Source organism: Pan troglodytes, chromosome 3 (genome assembly GCF_028858775.2).
Source record: "Pan troglodytes isolate AG18354 chromosome 3, NHGRI_mPanTro3-v2.0_pri, whole genome shotgun sequence".
NCBI classification, from domain to species: Eukaryota; Metazoa; Chordata; class Mammalia; order Primates; family Hominidae; genus Pan; species Pan troglodytes.
This window is the reverse complement of record NC_072401.2, coordinates 163,210,281-163,230,580: the sequence shown is the minus strand read 5'-3', so window position 1 is coordinate 163,230,580 and position 20,300 is coordinate 163,210,281. Positions and strand designations below refer to the sequence as shown.

Below are 20,300 nucleotides of genomic sequence, written 5' to 3'. Positions count from 1 at the left end.
ATGATTTTGCTTTAAGAACATATAGTGTTATTGTAACTTTGAATTATTAAAGAAGCAGGCATTTCCTTCAGAATAGTTTCAACTGGATTTTTTTCTTAATTTCTATCTTAATATATTAGCTCTTTACTGATTAAGTCACTATATAATATTTTTAAAACCTATGGTTCAAGAAAAATTCAGTATGTACTAAAAGAAGCGAAGTATACTTAGATCTATTTTCTGTCTGTTTTAAAACAGTAAAAACATATACTCCTTAAAAATAGGCCAATTTGTTGTTCAAGATCTTGGATTTACAAGAACTCCTCTTGTTCAGGAATATTTCATATTATGTGAAAATATATATTGTGATTATTGCAAAATTTAAGAGTATAACTTTTTCTATTAGCAACTTAAATAAACTGTCAACCTAATAGTTTTAACTACTAATGCTTGCTCTAAAAATACATTTCAATTAAACTAACTTATAAACTTACTATTCTTTTCAATGCAGAGTGAAATGTTCTTTGTTTAATAACAAAATCTGTATTCCAAATAAGAATTGGCTATATCAAAAAATGTACAAAGCATTATTAGCTAATTCCAACATGCTATTATTTTGTTAATTTAAAGTAGCTCACTGAATTAACTTCACTACGTTTATATACACATTCTATCATAGATATTTGACATCTTTAATAATATTTATATTACCATATAGCAAAAGCTCTCTTTACTCATTTTTCTTTTTCTTCTTTTTCTTTCAACATGCTGCAGTAGCTAACATATTATGGAGAGAAGAAGGTACTAAGTTGAATTATTTTTATGTTGTGACAATTTTGCTTATTATTAGATTTGTTGATTATATTTTATATCATTAATTACCTTCTTTTTCATTTTGATTCAATATTTTAATTGATGGTATTTCAATATTTTTGTGTAAGCCTGCTACCAATACACATATTTATCAGTTCTCATCAGCTTGATTAAATATTGATACATAGCCAGAAAGTGTCATTGCGATATATTGAAATACTTTAAAAGTATAAAATTACATCAAAGAAACAAAAGCAATCTCAGTTAAACATAATTTACATAATAAACTCTGATTAATGCAGAGTAAGAATATTTATAAAAACTGTGCCTTATCAAGGGGATATAATAAATTATATTAAAATCTGAGCTACATACTTGAAGGGCCTGGATTCAAATGTAGTCTTCAAGTTTACAAACAATAGGGCAAGTTACCCTGCATGATCTTCTTATCTCAAAAAGGAGTATAGTAGTTGTTAATACTCAGTAGGGTTGTTATCAGTTCTTTAGTTATTAACAGCACTCAATAAACAGTATCGATTTTCATATATTATTGCAGTTGTTACTGGTTTTCCTCATTTAGTCACAAAGGCTGGGAAGAATGCGTTTGCCCTGGTACTTAAATAGTCCATCAATTGTGGTTAAATGAAATTCTTAAGAGAAAAATGTCTAAAAGCCATCATTACACTCCTGGTGAGCAATGGCCAAAAATTGTCTTCAAAACCCACCTTAAACAAAATTTCTCTTCCCTGATTATAGCTTCCTGTAGGAACCCAAGTCACTGTACCCTGTGAAAGCCAGTCTCAAAGCCTCAAGTAATTCTGGAATTTAGCCATCTCAATTCTGTGCTCAAGGATGAAGCAGTCCACTTATTTTTTTTTTCTCTCTTAGATCCCGTTGCTCCTTAAGTCTTTTGTATGAACTCCATTAAAACCTGGGTTTATTAAAGAAGTTCTGGTATAACTATACCCTCTATTTTTATTCCACTTCAAATATTTCACCTTTAAATGTACATAATTCACTCGTTAATGAAAGTAGCCTTGACATATCAGTACTTACTTATTTATATATTTATTTATTTGAGATGGAGTTTCACTCTTGTTGCCCAGGCTGGAGTTCAAAGGCGCGATCTCGGCGCACTGCAACCTTCACCTCCCGGGTTCAAGCAATTCTCCTGCCTTAGCCTCCCTAGTAGCTGGGGTTACAGGAGCGGGCCACCACGCCCGGCTAATTTTTGTATTTTTAGTAGAGACGGGGTTTTGCCATGTTGGCTAGGCTGGTCACGAACTCCTGACCTCAGGTGATCTGCCCGCCTCAGCCTCCCAAAGTACTGGGATTACAAGAGTGATAATATCTATCAAACAACATTTCATTATATTGTCTTCTCTCTGGGCAAGATTTCTCTGAGCATTTTAAAAATTGATTTTATTTTATCATTGAAATGGAAGGAATAACACTTAACGAGTCTGAACCAAGTACTACAGATCTGGCTTTGACGGTTAGTTGCTGGGAAAATTTGTATGAAGCTTTGCCATACAAAATTTGGAAGCTAAGCCAGATGCTTCCAATACAATATTTGAAATAGATTTGGCACTCACCTCACAAATCTGTGCTATGTAAATCAACTTAAAGTATGTGGAACAACTCTTTCTATTAACTTTGGTAACCACCATGAACATTATTAGTTCGTAGTAATTTTTAATACATAATAGTAACAATACTCCAGGCCACCCTCTAAAGTATAGAATAGAAGCTTTCAGATTAATTAAAATCATGATGAAATTAATTATATAAAACCAGATTATTTTCTATTTAAAAATGTATTCTGTTAGTTTTTGGAAATTTATACCCTCAGTAATTATTCTCCATCAAGAATAATGTTCTTATGCATCACGATTTCATTTGACATATAAAATGTGCTTGACAAAAATAGATATATGATACATTTTACAGATACTTTAAGTCACATAAAACAAGTGTGCGTCTTTGGGTAAATTATTAAAGTCTTTTTTTCTACATACAGTTATCATAACAGTACTTGTTGTTTCTTGTAATAGGAAACATTTTAAAAATAGATTAAAGACAGCACATTTGATTTTGATTCACAGACTTCTGTAAGTTATTTTTATAATGCCACAATTATTGGCAAGGCATTACAATAAAAATGATTTCATGTACTAATAGTAATAATGGTGACCAGAGAAAATAGACTGGCTTGAGGAATCACTGAACCCCATCATTGGGTATAAGTATTTCATACAAATAATTAAAATTATAGGTAACTAAATTTTCTAAGGAAATTGTCTCTTCATTTTTACAATTTAGAATAAAATAAATATGAGCTACGTATTTCTGAGATACACTTTTATTTTCATTCTAGCAGTGTTCTATATTTATATATTTACCTCTTTACCATAGCCAAGAAAAATCTATCTTAGAGAGAACCAATTATAAAACCTTAGAATGTAGGTCATTTAAGGCCAATAATGGAAAGAGTTGAAATGATAATTTCTCTCATAATGCCATTGAACTCATCTATAAATGTTAAACCTATGTTATTTTTATATTAATAATTACAAAATTATTTTTTTAAACATGAGCATCAGAATCTAGTGAAGAGTTTATAATCTAAATAAATTTAACTGAATTTAATATGTATTATCTTACCAATCTCATCAATATATAAACTTGGAACGCAATGTCCTCTACTTCTCTGGGCTCCACTTTCAGGTTTTCTACTCATCTTTAAATTTTACAGGAGTATAAAATGACAATATTAATAGAGGAAATATCTCACTTATTTGTTGACAAATATTTTAAAGAGCCTATTAAAACACATTGAAAACATTGGAAATTCATAGATGAATAAGATCTAATAACTGCTCTAAAGAAACTTTCAATCTAGAAGGTTCAAGCCTGAACCATTCTTACTGAAAAGTAGTTTTACTATATATTAAATTATAGATATAATACATTTAAATATACATGCATTAATATGTATTTTTACATACACATTAAAATATTCAGTATGATTTGTTTTCATTTTCAGTATATTTATGATATTTATAATTAAATATAATTTAATAAAGTATTTTAAATAATAAAGTAATAATAAAGTAAATTAAATATAATTTAATATATTAAATATATTAAATATATTTAATATATATTTTATTTATATATATAAATAAATATATTTTAAATATATTTAAATTAAATATATTTAATATATAAATATATTAATATATTAATAAATATATTTTAAATATATTTAAATTAAATATATTTAATATATAAATATATTAATATATTAATAAATATATTTTAAATATATTTAAATTAAATATATTTAAATTATATATTTAAATATATTAATATATTAAATATAATTTAATATAGTAATAATAAAGTAAATTAAATATAATTTAATAAAGTTTATTTTGTGGGAAATTAGATTATGTTTTGAGGTCAAAGTTTATAATATATGTTTTGGATTATATAGGCACTGAATTATACTTACTTAAATTATTTGATTCACTGAAGGATTTATATAAATTTTACATGTGCTAGTTTCAATCTCCAAGGAGAGATTTAGGATGATTCAGTATATAAAATGGGATTTTTAAAATGTATTGGCACATGAATTACTTTGATGAATATCTCCAGGATCAATATTGAGTAGAACATAACATACTTTGGGAAACACCAGCTTCATATGATATGTGAATAATTTAAAAGCAGAAAAAAAGTTTCGTATTCAGGAAAATTGCCTTTTTTATTCTTTCTAAATTTATGTATCTATTCACACAAAAATATGTTATAGAAACATTTAAAATAAATCACTATTTAGTTTGACTAACACCAAACCAAAAAAATTACAAATAGAAATGTAGTGAAATTATACAACAAAGTTAATATTACATTACACTTCATGATTAGTTTCATAATCTGTAATACAAGGTTTCCAATGTCATCCAGTTGGGGGAAAACAGATTTAAAAACAGGCCAGCTTAGCTTCTTCAGCCTAAAATTATTTAAAATTTCATTACCCACAAAAAATGTACACTGCCAGGGAGGTTCGGAAATACAGACGAAAATACAGCTTCTAAGTGTGGTTCAAAAACCTCTGGTATAACTATTTTTTTACAGAAAAGAATAAAAGACTACAAACTGGGTTCAGTGTATACTGCTCAGGAGATGGGTTCAACCAAAATCTTACAAATCGCCACTAAAGAACTTAATCATGTAACCAAATACCACCTGTTCCCAAAAAACCTATGGAAATAAACAAAAATTAAAAAAATTACTACCTCAAAATAATACTGAAATAATATTTAAAATGAAAAAGGTCAGGATGTGGTGGCTGATACCTTTAATCCTAGCAATTTGGGGGGCCGAAGAGGGAGGATTGCTTGAGGCCAGGAGTTTGAGAACAGCCTAGGCAATATAGCAAAAACCTGTCTCTACAAAAAATGGAAAAAAAAAAAAATGCCGGGCGTGATGGCTCATGCCTGTAATCCCAGCTACTCAGAAGACTGAGGTGGGAGGATCGCCTGAGCTCTGGAGCTCAAGACTGCAGTGATCGCTCCACTGCCCTCTATGCCACCCACACCACTGTCCAAACTGAGGGACAGAGCAATATCCTGTCTCAGAAATAACAGGGCCTATAAAAGTAATAATATAAAATAAATAAAAAGAAAAAGACTTCTCACAGAATAAGTCTTCTGAATACATGAGATTTAGTCATAGCATTGGGGGGAGGGGAAGACTATGCTTTCTAATGGCGAGTACGTGATGCAATTAAATTAAATCACCATCAACCTGTTGTTATTTCTACTGGCCAGTTCACTAACTGGTCTGCTAAAAACTTACGTCAATCTAAGCTTTTTAAATCATTTTACAATTTTTTTCATCAAAAATTTGATCTTGCAAGAGATATCCATTTGTAGCGATATCTATATATGTGCACATGTACATACAAGTATATAATGACATTGGCTTAAATTATATATATGCATGTGTGATACACATGTGTGTGCATAGATATAATTATGTATGATTTCAACCAATGCCATTTATAATGAAAACAAATATTCTATTACATTATAACATTTGCCCTGCTAATTAGTGTGTGAAGTTAATAATGAAGATTTCCATTCAGTGTTTTTCAGTACACCTTTGGAAGTTAAGGAGATTGTATACTTACTCAAAAGGACTGGTTTTAGATACTATCACTCTGGCCAATATACATAGTGGTCAGACGGTACCCACTTCCTGGATTAACAGGGCCTAAAAAAGAGCTTGACACACTCACTCCTAAAAAACTTTCTAGCAAGAATGAAAGGATAAGCAAGTCTTGTTCTAGTTGAACTTAATATAAAGACTTTATTGAGGTGCAATGGTATGATTTTGCTCTGTGTACAAAGACAATGTTATCTCCAAAGTCGGGATATAGTGAATGAGAACATTCATGAACCAAAGATCTATCCGTGCTGAGTTATTCAATGAGAAAATGCAACGCAATCTATTCTTGCCTATATTATTCTTTATCTAAAGATGGGAGATTTCTTCCATATTTCAAAAATATGCATACTTTTAGGATCACTTGAAAGTAAAAAGGATAATATCAACAAATGAAGGATTTTGTATAACACCGTAATTTATTGAAATACCTTTGATTGGCTACCAAATCACTACATCATACACTTATAACTTCTCATGAATGCAAAACTAATGACAATTAAGTCAGAGGAAGAAAAACATCACAAAATCTTTTTTATGATGCACATAAACATGCAACCAATGATCAGAAATTAATCAAATTGTATTGCTAGTGTAGATTACATAGTATATATCCACTGTATATAATAAGTAGTATAACTATATTTCACAATACACTACTGTTCTTGAGTGGTTCCCATTCCCAAAGGATTGAGATAGGAAAGTGCATTATATCCATTTTTTTCTCAGTCCATTTCATGTATTTAAGGGTACAATATTGATTAGAAAATCCTCTGGGAAATACTTCTGTCTTGTAAGACTGCAGGAGTAATTCTTGCTTATGTCTTTGTGTATAGAAAGAAAAAGCAGAAAGAAAGCTCTCAAGGAACAAACAAATTATGGATAACTTCTAGAGTCACTATACTCTGTTAGATTAACAATCAACCCAAAAAAAGACTAAGTGCTTTTGCCTGCCTTCACCAGAGCTTGAAAAAGGAAAAAAAAAAAAAAAAAAACAATCTGCACATGTTCCCGATCTTTACCGTGTCTAGAGTAGTGTAGAATCTTTCACTGAAGTCAATAATGTTTGTAATATACTGCACCACAATGCATTCATGAAGAGAGAAGTAATGATCACCACTACTCAAACTTTTTGAGACTCAGGACCCCTTTACACACTTAAATATTGAGAACTTAAAGAACTTTGTGTTTGGTTGGGGAGAGGCGTATCTCTATCTACTAATATTTAGTATTAGAAATGGAAATAGAAATTTTTAAAATATGCATTCATTAACTTGTTAAAATAGCCCTAATAAACCCATTACATGGAGCCATAAATAGCATATTATCTTTTTAAAGCTATGTTTTCGAACAAATAAAAGGTAAAACATTGTTTACATTTTGCAAATCCTTTAACTTTCAGGCTTAATAGAAGATGCTGGATTCTTACATCTGCTTCTGCATGAATTGTGATATCTCACATAACATTCTACTTCATGTAGCCTGTTGAAAACTAAACCCTACATTAAAAATAATAATAATACAAGAAAAAATGTGAATGACATCTTAGTAGTATTAGGAAAACAGTTTGGGCTTGGCCCAAAATCATATCATTGCACCTCAATCAAGTCTTTATATTATGTTCAACTAGAACAAGACTTGTTTATCCTTTCATTCTTGCTAGAAAGTTTTTTGGGAGTGAGTGTGTCAAGCTCTTTTTTAGGCCCTGTTATTCCAGGAAGTGAGTACCATCTGAAGACTATATATATTGGCCAGAGTGATATTATCTAAAACCAGTCCTTTTGAGTAAGTATACAATCTCCTTAACTTCCAAAGGTGTATTGAAAAACACTGAATGGAAATCTTCATTATTAACTTCACACACTAATTAGCAGGGCAAATGTTATAATGTAATAGAATATTTGTTTTCATTATAAATGGCATTGGTTGAAATCATACATAATTATATCTATGCACACACATATGTATCACACATGCATATATGCCAAATTTAAGAAATGCTTTACTAGAAAATAAAGTTGATCTTTTATCTGGCTCAAGGATTCTGGGAAAACAGAACTTAACATTTCATATCATAGAAAATTAAAATTTAGCATATATGGGTTTGAGGAGAAATGAGAATAGTTATCAAAGTCTGGTTATATATCATGTCACCATTTGCTTTTTTCAGTAGTGTTATAATGAATAGATACCTGCAAAACATAAATAAATAAATAAATAAGTTACCATTTCTTTGAAATCTTGCTGTGTGTGAGTTACTCTGCTAAATATTTTACATTCTCTAACTAATTGAAATCTTACAACAGCTGCATGACATAGTATAATTATTATCTTTAAATTTGATATGGGGAAATTATCACACTGTCTAACATTCTCACGGTAAAACAGTAAGTGCTATAGCTATTATTTGCCTCTGATCTGTCTGAATGCAGATAATGAAATTTATCATCCCTCTTTGTCATATTTTCTCATCCCTACACTTGTCAAAAAATATAATATATATAAATTTAGTAGTTAGTAAAAATCTATACAAATATATTATTTTCTTTTTACACATAAAGCTAATGAATGTCCCAAATGAAAATGTGCATTCTGTCTTCAGTTTCCAACATCTCCATCATCAGGTCATTTATATTCCTCTTTGCTGAGGATAATCTTAATAAATTTATATGTGCACAATATCAAAGCAGCAAATTGAAAGAGAAACACATCAGGTCATATGTTCAGATCATAAATTCTGCTGCAAAAATTCTAAATAAAACTTTTGAGGAAGAAAATAATGCCTTGCAAAAATGTAAATGGCAAAATATCTAGTCTTATGAATGAGGGGGACTCGCAGAGACCATTAAAGGTAGTGGAAAAGTTTTATTTCATAAGCTGAGTTACCAGTATATAGGCAATTATTTTATAATCACTATTTTAATTAATCTAGTTGTATTTAGTAATTTGTTGGCATTACTGTTTCATAAGCACTAAGAATTTATATTCTCATTGAAAACAGTCAGATAAAAAACTAAATCTTGACTAATAATATCTGTATTTCTTCAGTAACTTGTAACCTGAAAAGTAGTTTATGCTTTGTAAAAATGTTCATGTGTAATTCATATTTTAAAAGACAAGAAAATATGCTCTAGAACCTGAAAGAGTTATTTGGATGGATTAAGTGGTATTTAGTGGAAAATATAGCTCACAAATTCCACCAGTGCAACAAATCATAGTGGAATCCCACTGACTCTTTTCTGTGTAGAATATGGTAAAACAACCTAATAAAAGTATGCATAGTGGTAAGGGAAGGAAATATTTCAAGAACATGACAACCAATCTGGACTTAAAGTAGTTGTCAGGCCCAAACACATTCAAATTCATAATTTTCGAACAGTGTTTTGGCGAAGTTAAAGAAGGATAGTCATATTCACTGAAAAATGTTAAGAGGTTAGTAATAAAAATCAAACATAGTATGTAACAGACACAAATGAAAATCAGACACCACATTATGGCTTTGTTATGTTCATAAGTTTCAACAACAGTATTCAGAAAGCAATAATGTTAAATTGATAGTTATTTATATGTTAATGTTTACATGGAGGCTTTGCTGATACAAATCAAAAAGCTTTGGCATAAACACTTATGTGCTTTGTTTCGGCTTTCTCTTTTGTGCATGTAATATTTATATTCCTTTAAACACAACTATGATTATGAATAATAGCTGACAACTACTAAATTTTATTTTATATAAAACGTGACTTGAGTTTAGTGCTTGCCACTTCTGCTACTGTTCAGGAATATTCCGTTTTTATGCATTGCTCTCTGGAATTATAAGGGATAATTAACTATTAAAGATTACAACTATTAAAATAGAAGTACTGAGAATTATTTATAAAATAATAAGATGTATCAAACAACCTGGAGTAATTTAAAGTGTATATGTATTATTATAAATAATTTCATGTGCTAAAAGAAAAATTGTATGCACACTATATATAAACATGAATAAAGTAATAGTTTAGTTTATATACATTTTTCTCTAAATCTTAGGAATATGTGGATACATAGTTATATGGGAAAAATTGTTGACTTTTTATTCCCTAGAAACATATAAGATGTAAGATTAAATATGACTGAAGTTCAATAAACACATATTTTTTACAAATCAACAAACTGTTTTTGTGATTCTCAATAGATGGAAAGCCCAGGCTGAATCTTCCAGGAGATCACAATTGAAAAAAACTAATAATGCTTAGAAAATTATTTTTTATTTAAAATAAATTATCTTTCTCTTTACAGATGTTTTTAGAATGTAAACATTGTAAGCAACAATGGTTTGATTTTCCAGTCAAGATTTTAATTTTATTGATGTCTTTTAAAGAGAACATGCTATCACTGAATTATGTAAGATATAATTATACTGAATAAATTTGACTGTGTAAACCAATATAACAGGTCAAAAGAGCTATATAGGTGAGGACCAGAAAAGGAGGATTACAAGAGCTCAGGGCTGGCCACATTGGAACAGGGGAGAAGCAGAGGAAACAAAGAGAACAGGTGTTCATGAGTATGTGGAAGTTCCCTGGGCTCAGGCGTTGATTAACCTACACAAGTTTCAAACTAGCCTCCTGCACCCATTTAAACATGGATTTAGAAAGTGGGGGGAGATGAATTTCTGAGATACCACACATCCAGATCCGTAGTGTGAAAAAGAAAAGTATGATTTAAACATTAAATTAAGATTTTTCAAATACCTTAATTTGTTTTGAGGTATAGAAATAGACTTCCCAAATTGCCAATATTAAAACTAATATGTAAGACCTCTATTTAGAATTATTTTGAAAAAAATTAGTTTAAGAAAATTTATATTCTACAAAATCTAGGGCATTTGGTCTTTTTCTTCCTAAAAATCTTTATATAAACCAAACTCCTGCAAAGAAATTAAACTTTTCCTAGTGAACTCTAATAAAAGTAGTAAAACAAATTTGATTCTTCAGAAAGTACTTTTACTCCTTAATCAACATGTACATTAAGTGGGGAAGGTATCCAACATAATCTATGTATCAAGAGTTTATATCCCTATTTATAATTGTTTTAAACTATGAAACATTTATTTAATTATATTAAAGAAACCACTAAACTGCAGCACAGGAAGAATGAAGCGTAATGTCTGCATAATATCACAAAGTGGTGCGAGTATACAGTAAAGGTCCCATATGGTTTGCTTTATTAACATTACACAACTTCGAAAATTGGTCTCCTGCTAAAGATATGAGAGGCACTGAATTTTGGTTGTAAAGGTTTATGATAGTTATATTTTGAACATTTAAATGTGTTTTTATTCCTAAGGTCTGGGAATTGGGAACATGTTCTATGTTTTTTATGAAGATGGAATCAAAGTGATACAACCCATAGAATGTGAATTTCAGAGGCACATTAAGCCTAGTGAAAAGCTCCTTGGATTTCAGGCAAGTATCTAAAAAGTTCCTTTGATGTTTTATGCAGAAATTTTGTTAAGTAGAATTAGGTTTTGGAAATATAACAAAACCTATACATATATGAGACTCGTGTTGGAAGAAAATTATGAAACCCATGATATTCGGTGTTATTCTTTTTAGGTTTTATATCTGAGGAGGAAAATAATATATTATGTATTCCTAAGAATTTGCTAATATATTATGTATTCCTAAGAATTAGCAAATTCCTAAGAATTTGCTAAAATGAAGGTAAGAAAAGTGAAATACCAGGGATGAACACGACCTGCAATAGCTTTGCCTGCTCTCCAATTTAGAATACCTCCTGTATTTGTAGGTTATATTTAAGAAAATATAATAAAATATCCTGTAAATAATCTGGTGGGAAGCTGGTGTATATTAGATGCTTTATAAATGTAAAACCACTTTTATTCTTCATCTCATTCTTCATGAGGTCTCATTGGAATGGACAATTCAGATAAATAAGGGAAAATATCAAATTTTTTCAAATCCTCATTTCAGCCTACCAGTAGGCAGTGTTGCTGTCATATTCTAATACATGGAGACAATAATTTATACTTTAAATCTATGCCCTAGAATGAAAAGAAGGAAAAACATTATGAGAGGAGATAATGACCAGGAGGTCAGTTTCCTCCTGGATATTTTGTAGGACAAAGAAATCTAATGTCCTTTTATTTAAAAATATTTCAGCCATAGGCTAAATTATTAAGTAAAATTCTTACCATTTTGGTTAAGTTATAACTTAATTATACATGCAAAAAATCTTAAATTGCACATGGAATTTTATTTTATTTTATTTCATTTTATTTTATTTTATTTTATTTTAAGACAGAATCTTGCTCTGTCACCCAGACTGGAGTGCAATGGAGTGATCTCGGCCCACTGCAACCTCCGCCTCCTGGGTTCAAGCAATTATCCTGCCTCAGCCTCCCAAGTAGCTGGGATTACAGGCGCGTGCCTCCAAGCCCAGCTAATTTCTGTATTTTTCATAGAGATGTGGTGGTTTCACCATGTTGGCTAGGCTGATCTCGAACTCCTGACCTCGTGATGCACCCTCCTCGGCCTCCCAAAGTTCTGGGATTAGAGGCATGAGCCACTTCACTCGGCCCTATTCTCTTTTTAATCTTAAACGTTATCATTATTAAGTCAGTCTTTGAATAAGTTGTGTTTATGTGCATATATGTATGTAATACATAAGCACATGAATAAAAACAAATTATTGCTGATAAAAGAAATAATTTAAGCCACACTCATATTCTTACAAAAATATTCTGAATAAGAAATATGGACTAACATGCAGATATAGGTAGTGTGGTGTTCAATACAAATATTATTATTTAAATCAGAGCAAAATAATTTTATAGGAGAGTGTTTCTCTCTGATTTCTACAGGACTAGCAGTTTTGCAGCTAACGACACACATGTCTTGGCTATATCACAGAATTTGAAACTTCAATTACTAATACTAATAAGATAGGCTGTGAAATCCATACTCTTCATCACAAAACTATCACTTCAGGAATCTGATTTGCAAATTTAGAGACAAAGAATGTTCTTCCTGCACCACATGTGTGCTATTTCAGGGTATCAGTAAATGCTTCATTACTATGTGACTCAAGTCTTAAAGAGCATGCTTTCCCAGAACATTTCTTGACAGCTCTGGGTGAGTTAATTTAATCACTTGGAATCTCAAGTTAAAAAAACAAGCAAAAATTTGATGTGACAGTTTTGCAACATGTCAGGGCAACAAGGATGTGAGCATTATTTACCTGCATTTCTCTCTCTTTAAAGCTTTATAATACTCAGATGTCCTCCTGAAACAACTAAAGAAAAACAATGTAGAATTGTGTATATTTATTTCTCTATGTATACACATATTATTTCTCTATGTATCCAATTAAATATGTATATTTATCTATGTATACATATATATGTATATGTATATATACATACATAGAGACATAGAGATGTAGGACAAAGCAATGTGATGTATCCAGGTCTCTATGTATACATATATGTTTATGTATGCATACATAGAGAAATAAATATACATAATATATTAATAGATACAGAGAAAAATTATATATGCAAACTGTGTATAATTTTCTGATAAGAAATTAAATATTAAAGAGGAAATGGAAACCAAATATGAATGATGACAACTTTAACTTATTTTCTTCAAACAGTGAACCCTTATCCACAAACATACACCAACAGCGACAAAGCAGAGATAACTAGTTACTAATAACTAATCTGCTATATCAGATTTTTAAAGTCACAGCCCCTGGAAATCTACAGTCATATTGCATGTGAGATAAATATTATAGAATATGAAGTTATTCTAGAAACATATACTTCAACATAAAAATACATGCAAGGATAGAAAGTTTGCATTCTTATACTATATTAAAAAGTTTATAAAGGTTTCTGTACTCTTATGGAAGAGTAATAAAAGGATTAAAAAGAAAAGCCTGTTGCATTTTTAAGAAAGGAGAAAACTATCAAATAGTATTTTGGTTTTGAAAACATTTATGACATTTTTACTGCATTGGATGTTGAAATTAAAATACAGCTCAAAATTTAAGGTGACCAACATTTTGTAAAGAACTAAGAATAATATTTAAAAAGGGAATTGTTATAACTAATTTCTGCTTATGATTTTTAAATACAGAATATATGGAGAAACTCATGACATGAAAGATATTTCTTATGTAATTATCATATGCCACATATATGAAAAAAGGCTAGAGTAAATTAAACTCATTTTATATTACTCTGTCATTTTTCATTCCTTAATGTAAAATAAGCTTAAATAATTGGAATATATATACACAAATACTGTCATGTACATGCAAGTATCCAGCAATAGAATGAGAAGCGCATTGATCATGTTATGCTTTGAGAATAAGTGTTGAACTAAATTTTTACATGTAGGTAATATTTTCTACATTTAAAAACAAGATAGATGGCAATTCAGAGTGTGGAAGCTATTTAGTGCTACATTCTCTTAATAATAAATTTCTAATTCCAAAGTAATTTCATGAGAAATTTGTTGAATATTATGCAATCAGAAAATATTTATCCAGAAAAACAGAATCAATAAGCTCTCCATTTCTATCTCTGTCTGTTCCTCTACTGCTACCACTACCTCTATCACCACGTTTCCCTCTATTTCTCTCTTTTGATCTCTATCTCTATCTCTATCTCTATCTTTTTCTCTATCTATCTCCTATATAGAGAGTTTTATTTTAAGGAATCGGCTCACACAACTGCAGGTGGGATATGTCAAGTCCAAAATTTGTAGGGTTTGCCAGCCAGCAGGAAATTCAGATAAGAGTTGATGTTGCAGTCCTAAGTCCAAAATCTACTGTTGAGGGCATCAGTCTGGAAACCTACACAGGAGTTGAAGTCGTAGTCTTGAATCTTAAATTCATAGAGCAGGCTGGAAACTCAAGCAGGATTTCTATGTTGAAGTCTTAAGGTAGAATTCCTTCTTTTTGAAAAAACCTTAGTCTTTGCTCTTATTTCCTTCAACTGATTAGAGGAGGCCCATAAACATTATGGAGGGTAATCTATTTACTTAACGTCAACTAATTATAAATGCTAATCACCTCACAAGCATCTTCACAGCAAAATCTAGACGAGTGTTTGACCAAACAACTGGGCACCATAGGCTAGCCATGCTGACATATAAATCAACCATCACATCTTCCTATCTCTTGTAGTCAAGGATTAAGTTTGATTAGTGTTTGTATTCTCAACATGCTCGGTACAATGTCTTACATATGACAGGCCAAGAAACATTTGTTAAATGAATTTAACAAAATTTCCATTGCTTTGAGCCTTAGCTATTCATCGTTTTATGCATTCTCTAAGTTTAAAAATGTATACATCTAATTCTCTCTCCACCTTAATATTTCTCCTTAATTTGCAATTGCCATGAAACAATATTCTTCTTTCAATGTGTTTGTGAAAAATGTTTCATAGAGTAATTTATTATTGAATTGTTTCAGAGTGACTCTAACCTCATGGATCACACAGTGAAAAGTTCCTGTGTAAATGCACTGTATATGAGTTTTTAGTACAGAAAAAATGCTAATGTGTTTCATTTTAGAAGACAGATTTCCTGAGTACCAGTGGTGGAAATGAGTCTTTTGGAACCATTTTTCCCATGAAAAGGGATTAAATATCAATATAATATTTTTCAAATTCATGGTCGACATTAAGAGAGAGTAGTAGTATACTTCCCAATATAACTCACTGATCAATAAAGTTTAGATAAGACCTGATATATTTAGAGTATAGAATCAAATCTCTCAGAAAATGGTATTTGCTTGCTGTAAATAAAAACTCAATTTTGGTGCAATGTCAGATTACATTAGGTTTCAGCTTTTGATAGTGAGTTGGTGAGGATATATACAACAAACTTTTAGCTATTTTTCATCTTTTATTCCATCTTGCTATGTAGCTTTACTAGATATGATTATTTCTATATTTATCCTAGTTGTACACATGATTTCATCTTGTCACCTAGAGTATGAACTTCAAGCAAATAGAATTCTATTTCAGACTTATGGATTCAGAAGTCAAACTGAAAAGGAGTTTGGAAAAATGTTTAAAATTACAGGCTCAAAAACAAGCTTTCCCAAGATTACCAACTTTGTTACTCTTCTGGTTTTCTACTACTGTTCCATCCTTATCTATCACTCTTTTATTCTTTGATACTTTTTCATTCAGCCACCTTCTTTGCTTGTTATAGATCTAGCTGCTGCTTTTCACATATGCCATGGTATTACTTATTATTTAATGGGTCCTAAAATAACTTTAAAGAAAACCACGTGTCTTATTATGCATATGTCTTATATTGTGGAACCTGAAAGATCTATTACTGATCTGTTGTTGTTGTTGTTGCTTTGTTTTATTGAAACAGGATCTCACTCTTTCGCCCAGGGTGGAGTGCAGTGGTGCATTCATAGCTCACTGCAGTCTCAAGTTCCTGGGCTCAAGTGATCCTTCTACCTTAGCCTCATGGGTAGCTGAAATTACAAGTGCACACCACTGAATCTGATTAATTTTTTTCAATTTTTTGTAGAGACAGGGCCTCGCAAGGTTGCCCAGGCTAGTCTCTAATTCCTGGGCTCAAGAGATTCTCCTGACTTAACCTCTGAAGCTCTAGGATCATAGCCATGAGACACCTCAGCCAGCCTATTCCTGGTTTTAATGCTAACTTAAATGATACTGAACTGTAGAACTGAACTCATTATACTTTATACAGGGAGTCTGATGAAAGAGTCCTCTAAAATGTCTTTTATCCAGGTTTGGCATTTCCACAAACCAAAATTATTTTACCTTTATAAACTACTGTTACCAGTCTGTTAGAAAAGAATTCTTGCTTAGGAACAGGTTATTTGTAATGTCCAGAATACTTACGTTTCAAGAAATTGAAACTGAGATTAGAAATTGGGAAGCTCAATGGTCCACATTTCTTTCTCTGCTGTTGTTGTCCTTTATCTCAAACAAAACAGCCTTCAGGGTGTTCATCAATCCCTTGTTCTGTTTCTAGTCCACTTATACTTCTGCAAACTTGGTCCTCAAAAATAGTCATTTGAAATACCAGCCTCTTTACATGATGCAAACAATTCATTTCCCCATGAAGCCAGTGAGTAACCTTTTGAATACAACACCACTGTCTTTCAGAAAGGGAATCAAAATGTTTCCCCACTAATTTTTTTTTCTCAGGGTGTCTCGTTTCAAACATGGCTTAACTTACAGAGAGTTATACAGTGATAAAAATGTGAGCTTTATTCCCTTTGTGGTTACAATGATATCCTGCAAAGAGCTTCCTGAAGAGAGGAATGTAAACTACTTCTAACTATTCCTTAGAAGATTATTCTATAGATTTAAAAAGAAATGAATTTAAGAAATCGGTGCTTGACATCGTAGATGTAAAGAGGTCTTATAAAGCTTCCTTAGTAATCACACTGTTTTATAATTCTCACTTCGTGTTTCTCTTAAGCTTTAATATGTAAGCCTAAAATTGGGGGTAACAACAGTGGAAAGCTTATAAATCTAATGGAGTTACATAGCATTATTAAGTGGGCCAAGTAGCATATGAAGTCCTTTCAAGAGATTATCGATAACAAGTAGCCAAGGTATTTGGATGAATACCATCAGAATGTTGTGTGTCTCAGATAATACATCGACAACATTTTTATATGACTAATAAGGGCTCACTTATACACATGTAAAAGTGCATTCCGCACGCTTTACAAATAAACATGTTTAAGGTTATTTAGATTTTTCAATAGAAATTCTCAAAGGTAAAATTGAAGATTTTGACGGAAAAAAATATTGATACAAATATATTTAAACATCAAAACCTTTTACTTGAGATTTACAAAATCACACAAATCTATCATATTAGATGTGTCTTAAAGAATACTTAGTCTTTTCATCTAAGATTTATTTTAACACAAAAAAGTACCTATTTTTTCAAGGTAATATATTTTCACGGCAAATATAAAATAAATAAAAGATTTTATTATAAAATATAGTAGATTATTCCTTCATGTCCCCCTATGTCTAGTTCCAGCTCATGCAATCAATTGCTACATTTAATCACTAAAAAAAGGTAGTTAGTGATGATATTTCTTGTATTATCAATATTAAATATTATCTGTTGGTGTTCTTCTATGAGAGACAATAATTTTTCTTATACAATTCTAATAACTTTTTCTTTCTAAATATATTGAAATATATATAATTATTTTGCATACTCATGGATTAGATTTACAATTTTAATGATTAAATCTTTATCTTTTATTTTTCTCAACATTTCTAAAACTTTTCATGTAACTATAAGTTTCTGAACACTGGCTTAATTTCTCATTGTTTACTTTTGATATTTCAACAATAGTTCTCACAATTTCAATTTAACAGTGAAGACATCCATTTCTTTAAATTTTTTTTCCATATTTTAAAAAAGTCACAAATATCAGTTTGGAGGTGGTGAGGGAAGGAAAACATACTACAGGAAATTGTGTTTCAATTTTATTTTACTAAATGTTTGTATTGGTAAATATTAAAAATTAACTCTTCAGTATTTAAAAATATATTTACATTCTCCATGTACTATATACTTATTTTATATACCATGTTGTCTACATGGAAATTAAGAAAGAATTATATAATAAGAATTACAATGAAAATAGCTTAAACTTCAAAATTATCATTCGTATTTTAAGTACTTAAGCTACCAACTTATTGCCCATTATAACTCGTTTTTCTATGTTAGTCATTTATTTTCAAAATGTTGTTGATCCAATTTTAGAAGACATATGATGGGTTGTTTGGCAAATTAATGGCAGAGTCAATATTTCATCTAGAACTTGCCAAACAACAACATAGTTGTACCATGAACTATGCTATCTACCTATTTTTTAATTTTAGAAAACAACAGAATTAAAGCAGCTGCTGTTTTCATGTAAATACATATTATATATATATGCATATATACATACATGTTAACAGAAAGTTATACTAAAAGTTAATAATAGACATACATAACATTTATGTTTCTGGCTATATTTTAAAATAAACATTTCATAGTATACCTCTACAGTAGTTTACAGATGAGATCTAAATTTGACCCATTTAATATTGACTTCCAAATTATCACTCATGCACTGAGGTTTGTTTACTAGTTTATCCATATTTGGAATTTGCTTTGTGTCAAGCATTGTGATAGGCAGGGGAGAGAAAATTATAACATAACAGATACATAAATTTTAAGCACACTCAAGTGTAATGGTTGCTCTTACAGACAGATGTACACTGAGGACACAAAAAAGGAAATAATGCTACTGAATTTCTCCTAATTTAAATATTTTTCAAAAGATCAGGAAACTAGGCTGTTTTAAAGATATAGAAGGATAAAAGGGAGATGAAATTGACATGTGGCTGCATATTGTATAATCCTATTATAAATCTCATTTGTACAGCTTTAAAGAAAATGTAACATAAAACACATTTGAAGGGTGCAACTACTGGCAGCATAACTATATTGCCTGAAAACTCTACCAAGGTGTTTCTGCTGGAATGGGGAATGGGACCTATTTGCTGGCTCTCTCTCTTTTTTTTTTTTTTTTTTTTTTTTTTTTTTTGAGACAGAGTCTCGTTCTGTTGCCCAGGCTGGATTTCAGTGGCATGTTCTCAACTCACTGCAACCTCTGCCTCTGGGGTTCAAGCCAGTCTCCTGCCTCAGCTCTGCAGTAGCTGGGATTACAAGGGCGTGCCACCACGCCCAGCTAATTTTTGTATTTTTAGTAGAGACGGGGTTTCAGCATGTTGACCAGGCGGGTCTTGAACTCCTGACCTCAGGTGATTTGCCCACCACAGTTTCCCAAAGTGCTGGGATTACAGGCATGAGCCACCATGCCCAGCCTGTTGGCTCTCTCCTAAGTGTTCTTGCTTCCATCCTGAAAAAGAAGCGATCAGTTCTATCCCATCTCTATTTTAAAGTGAAAAATTAGCTCCTTATGATAGGAGCAAAGGAGAATGAGATTATATGTTTAAAAATCTATGTATCTAGTATCATTTACGTTCAAAACTTAACTATGTAATCTGTGATTTTCACTAAACAGTAGCTAATATAATTTCACAAAAGATATCTAATAGCCAATAGCTCCCTTTTGAACTTATTTGAAAAATTAAAAGATAGAATTAAATAATAGCATACTGATTATATAATCTGTATATATTTCTAATGATGGACCTTGAACTAAATCACCGG

At 30.7% G+C, this 20,300-nt stretch overlaps 1 protein-coding gene across 3 annotated transcripts in view; it reads left to right on the top strand.

The window, feature by feature from the left end:
- Positions 1-20,300, top strand: part of FSTL5 (follistatin like 5) — an 816,338-nt gene that overhangs the window by 688,419 nt on the left and 107,619 nt on the right. For 2 of the 3 annotated variants that reach the window (XM_016952464.4, XM_063809978.1), the window contains 2 exons: positions 754-780; positions 11,365-11,483. In XM_016952464.4, the coding sequence (XP_016807953.2) occupies positions 754-780; positions 11,365-11,483 (146 nt within the window). The remainder of the gene's footprint in view (positions 1-753; positions 781-11,364; positions 11,484-20,300) is intronic. The other variant, XM_016952467.4, reaches the window with a different exon arrangement.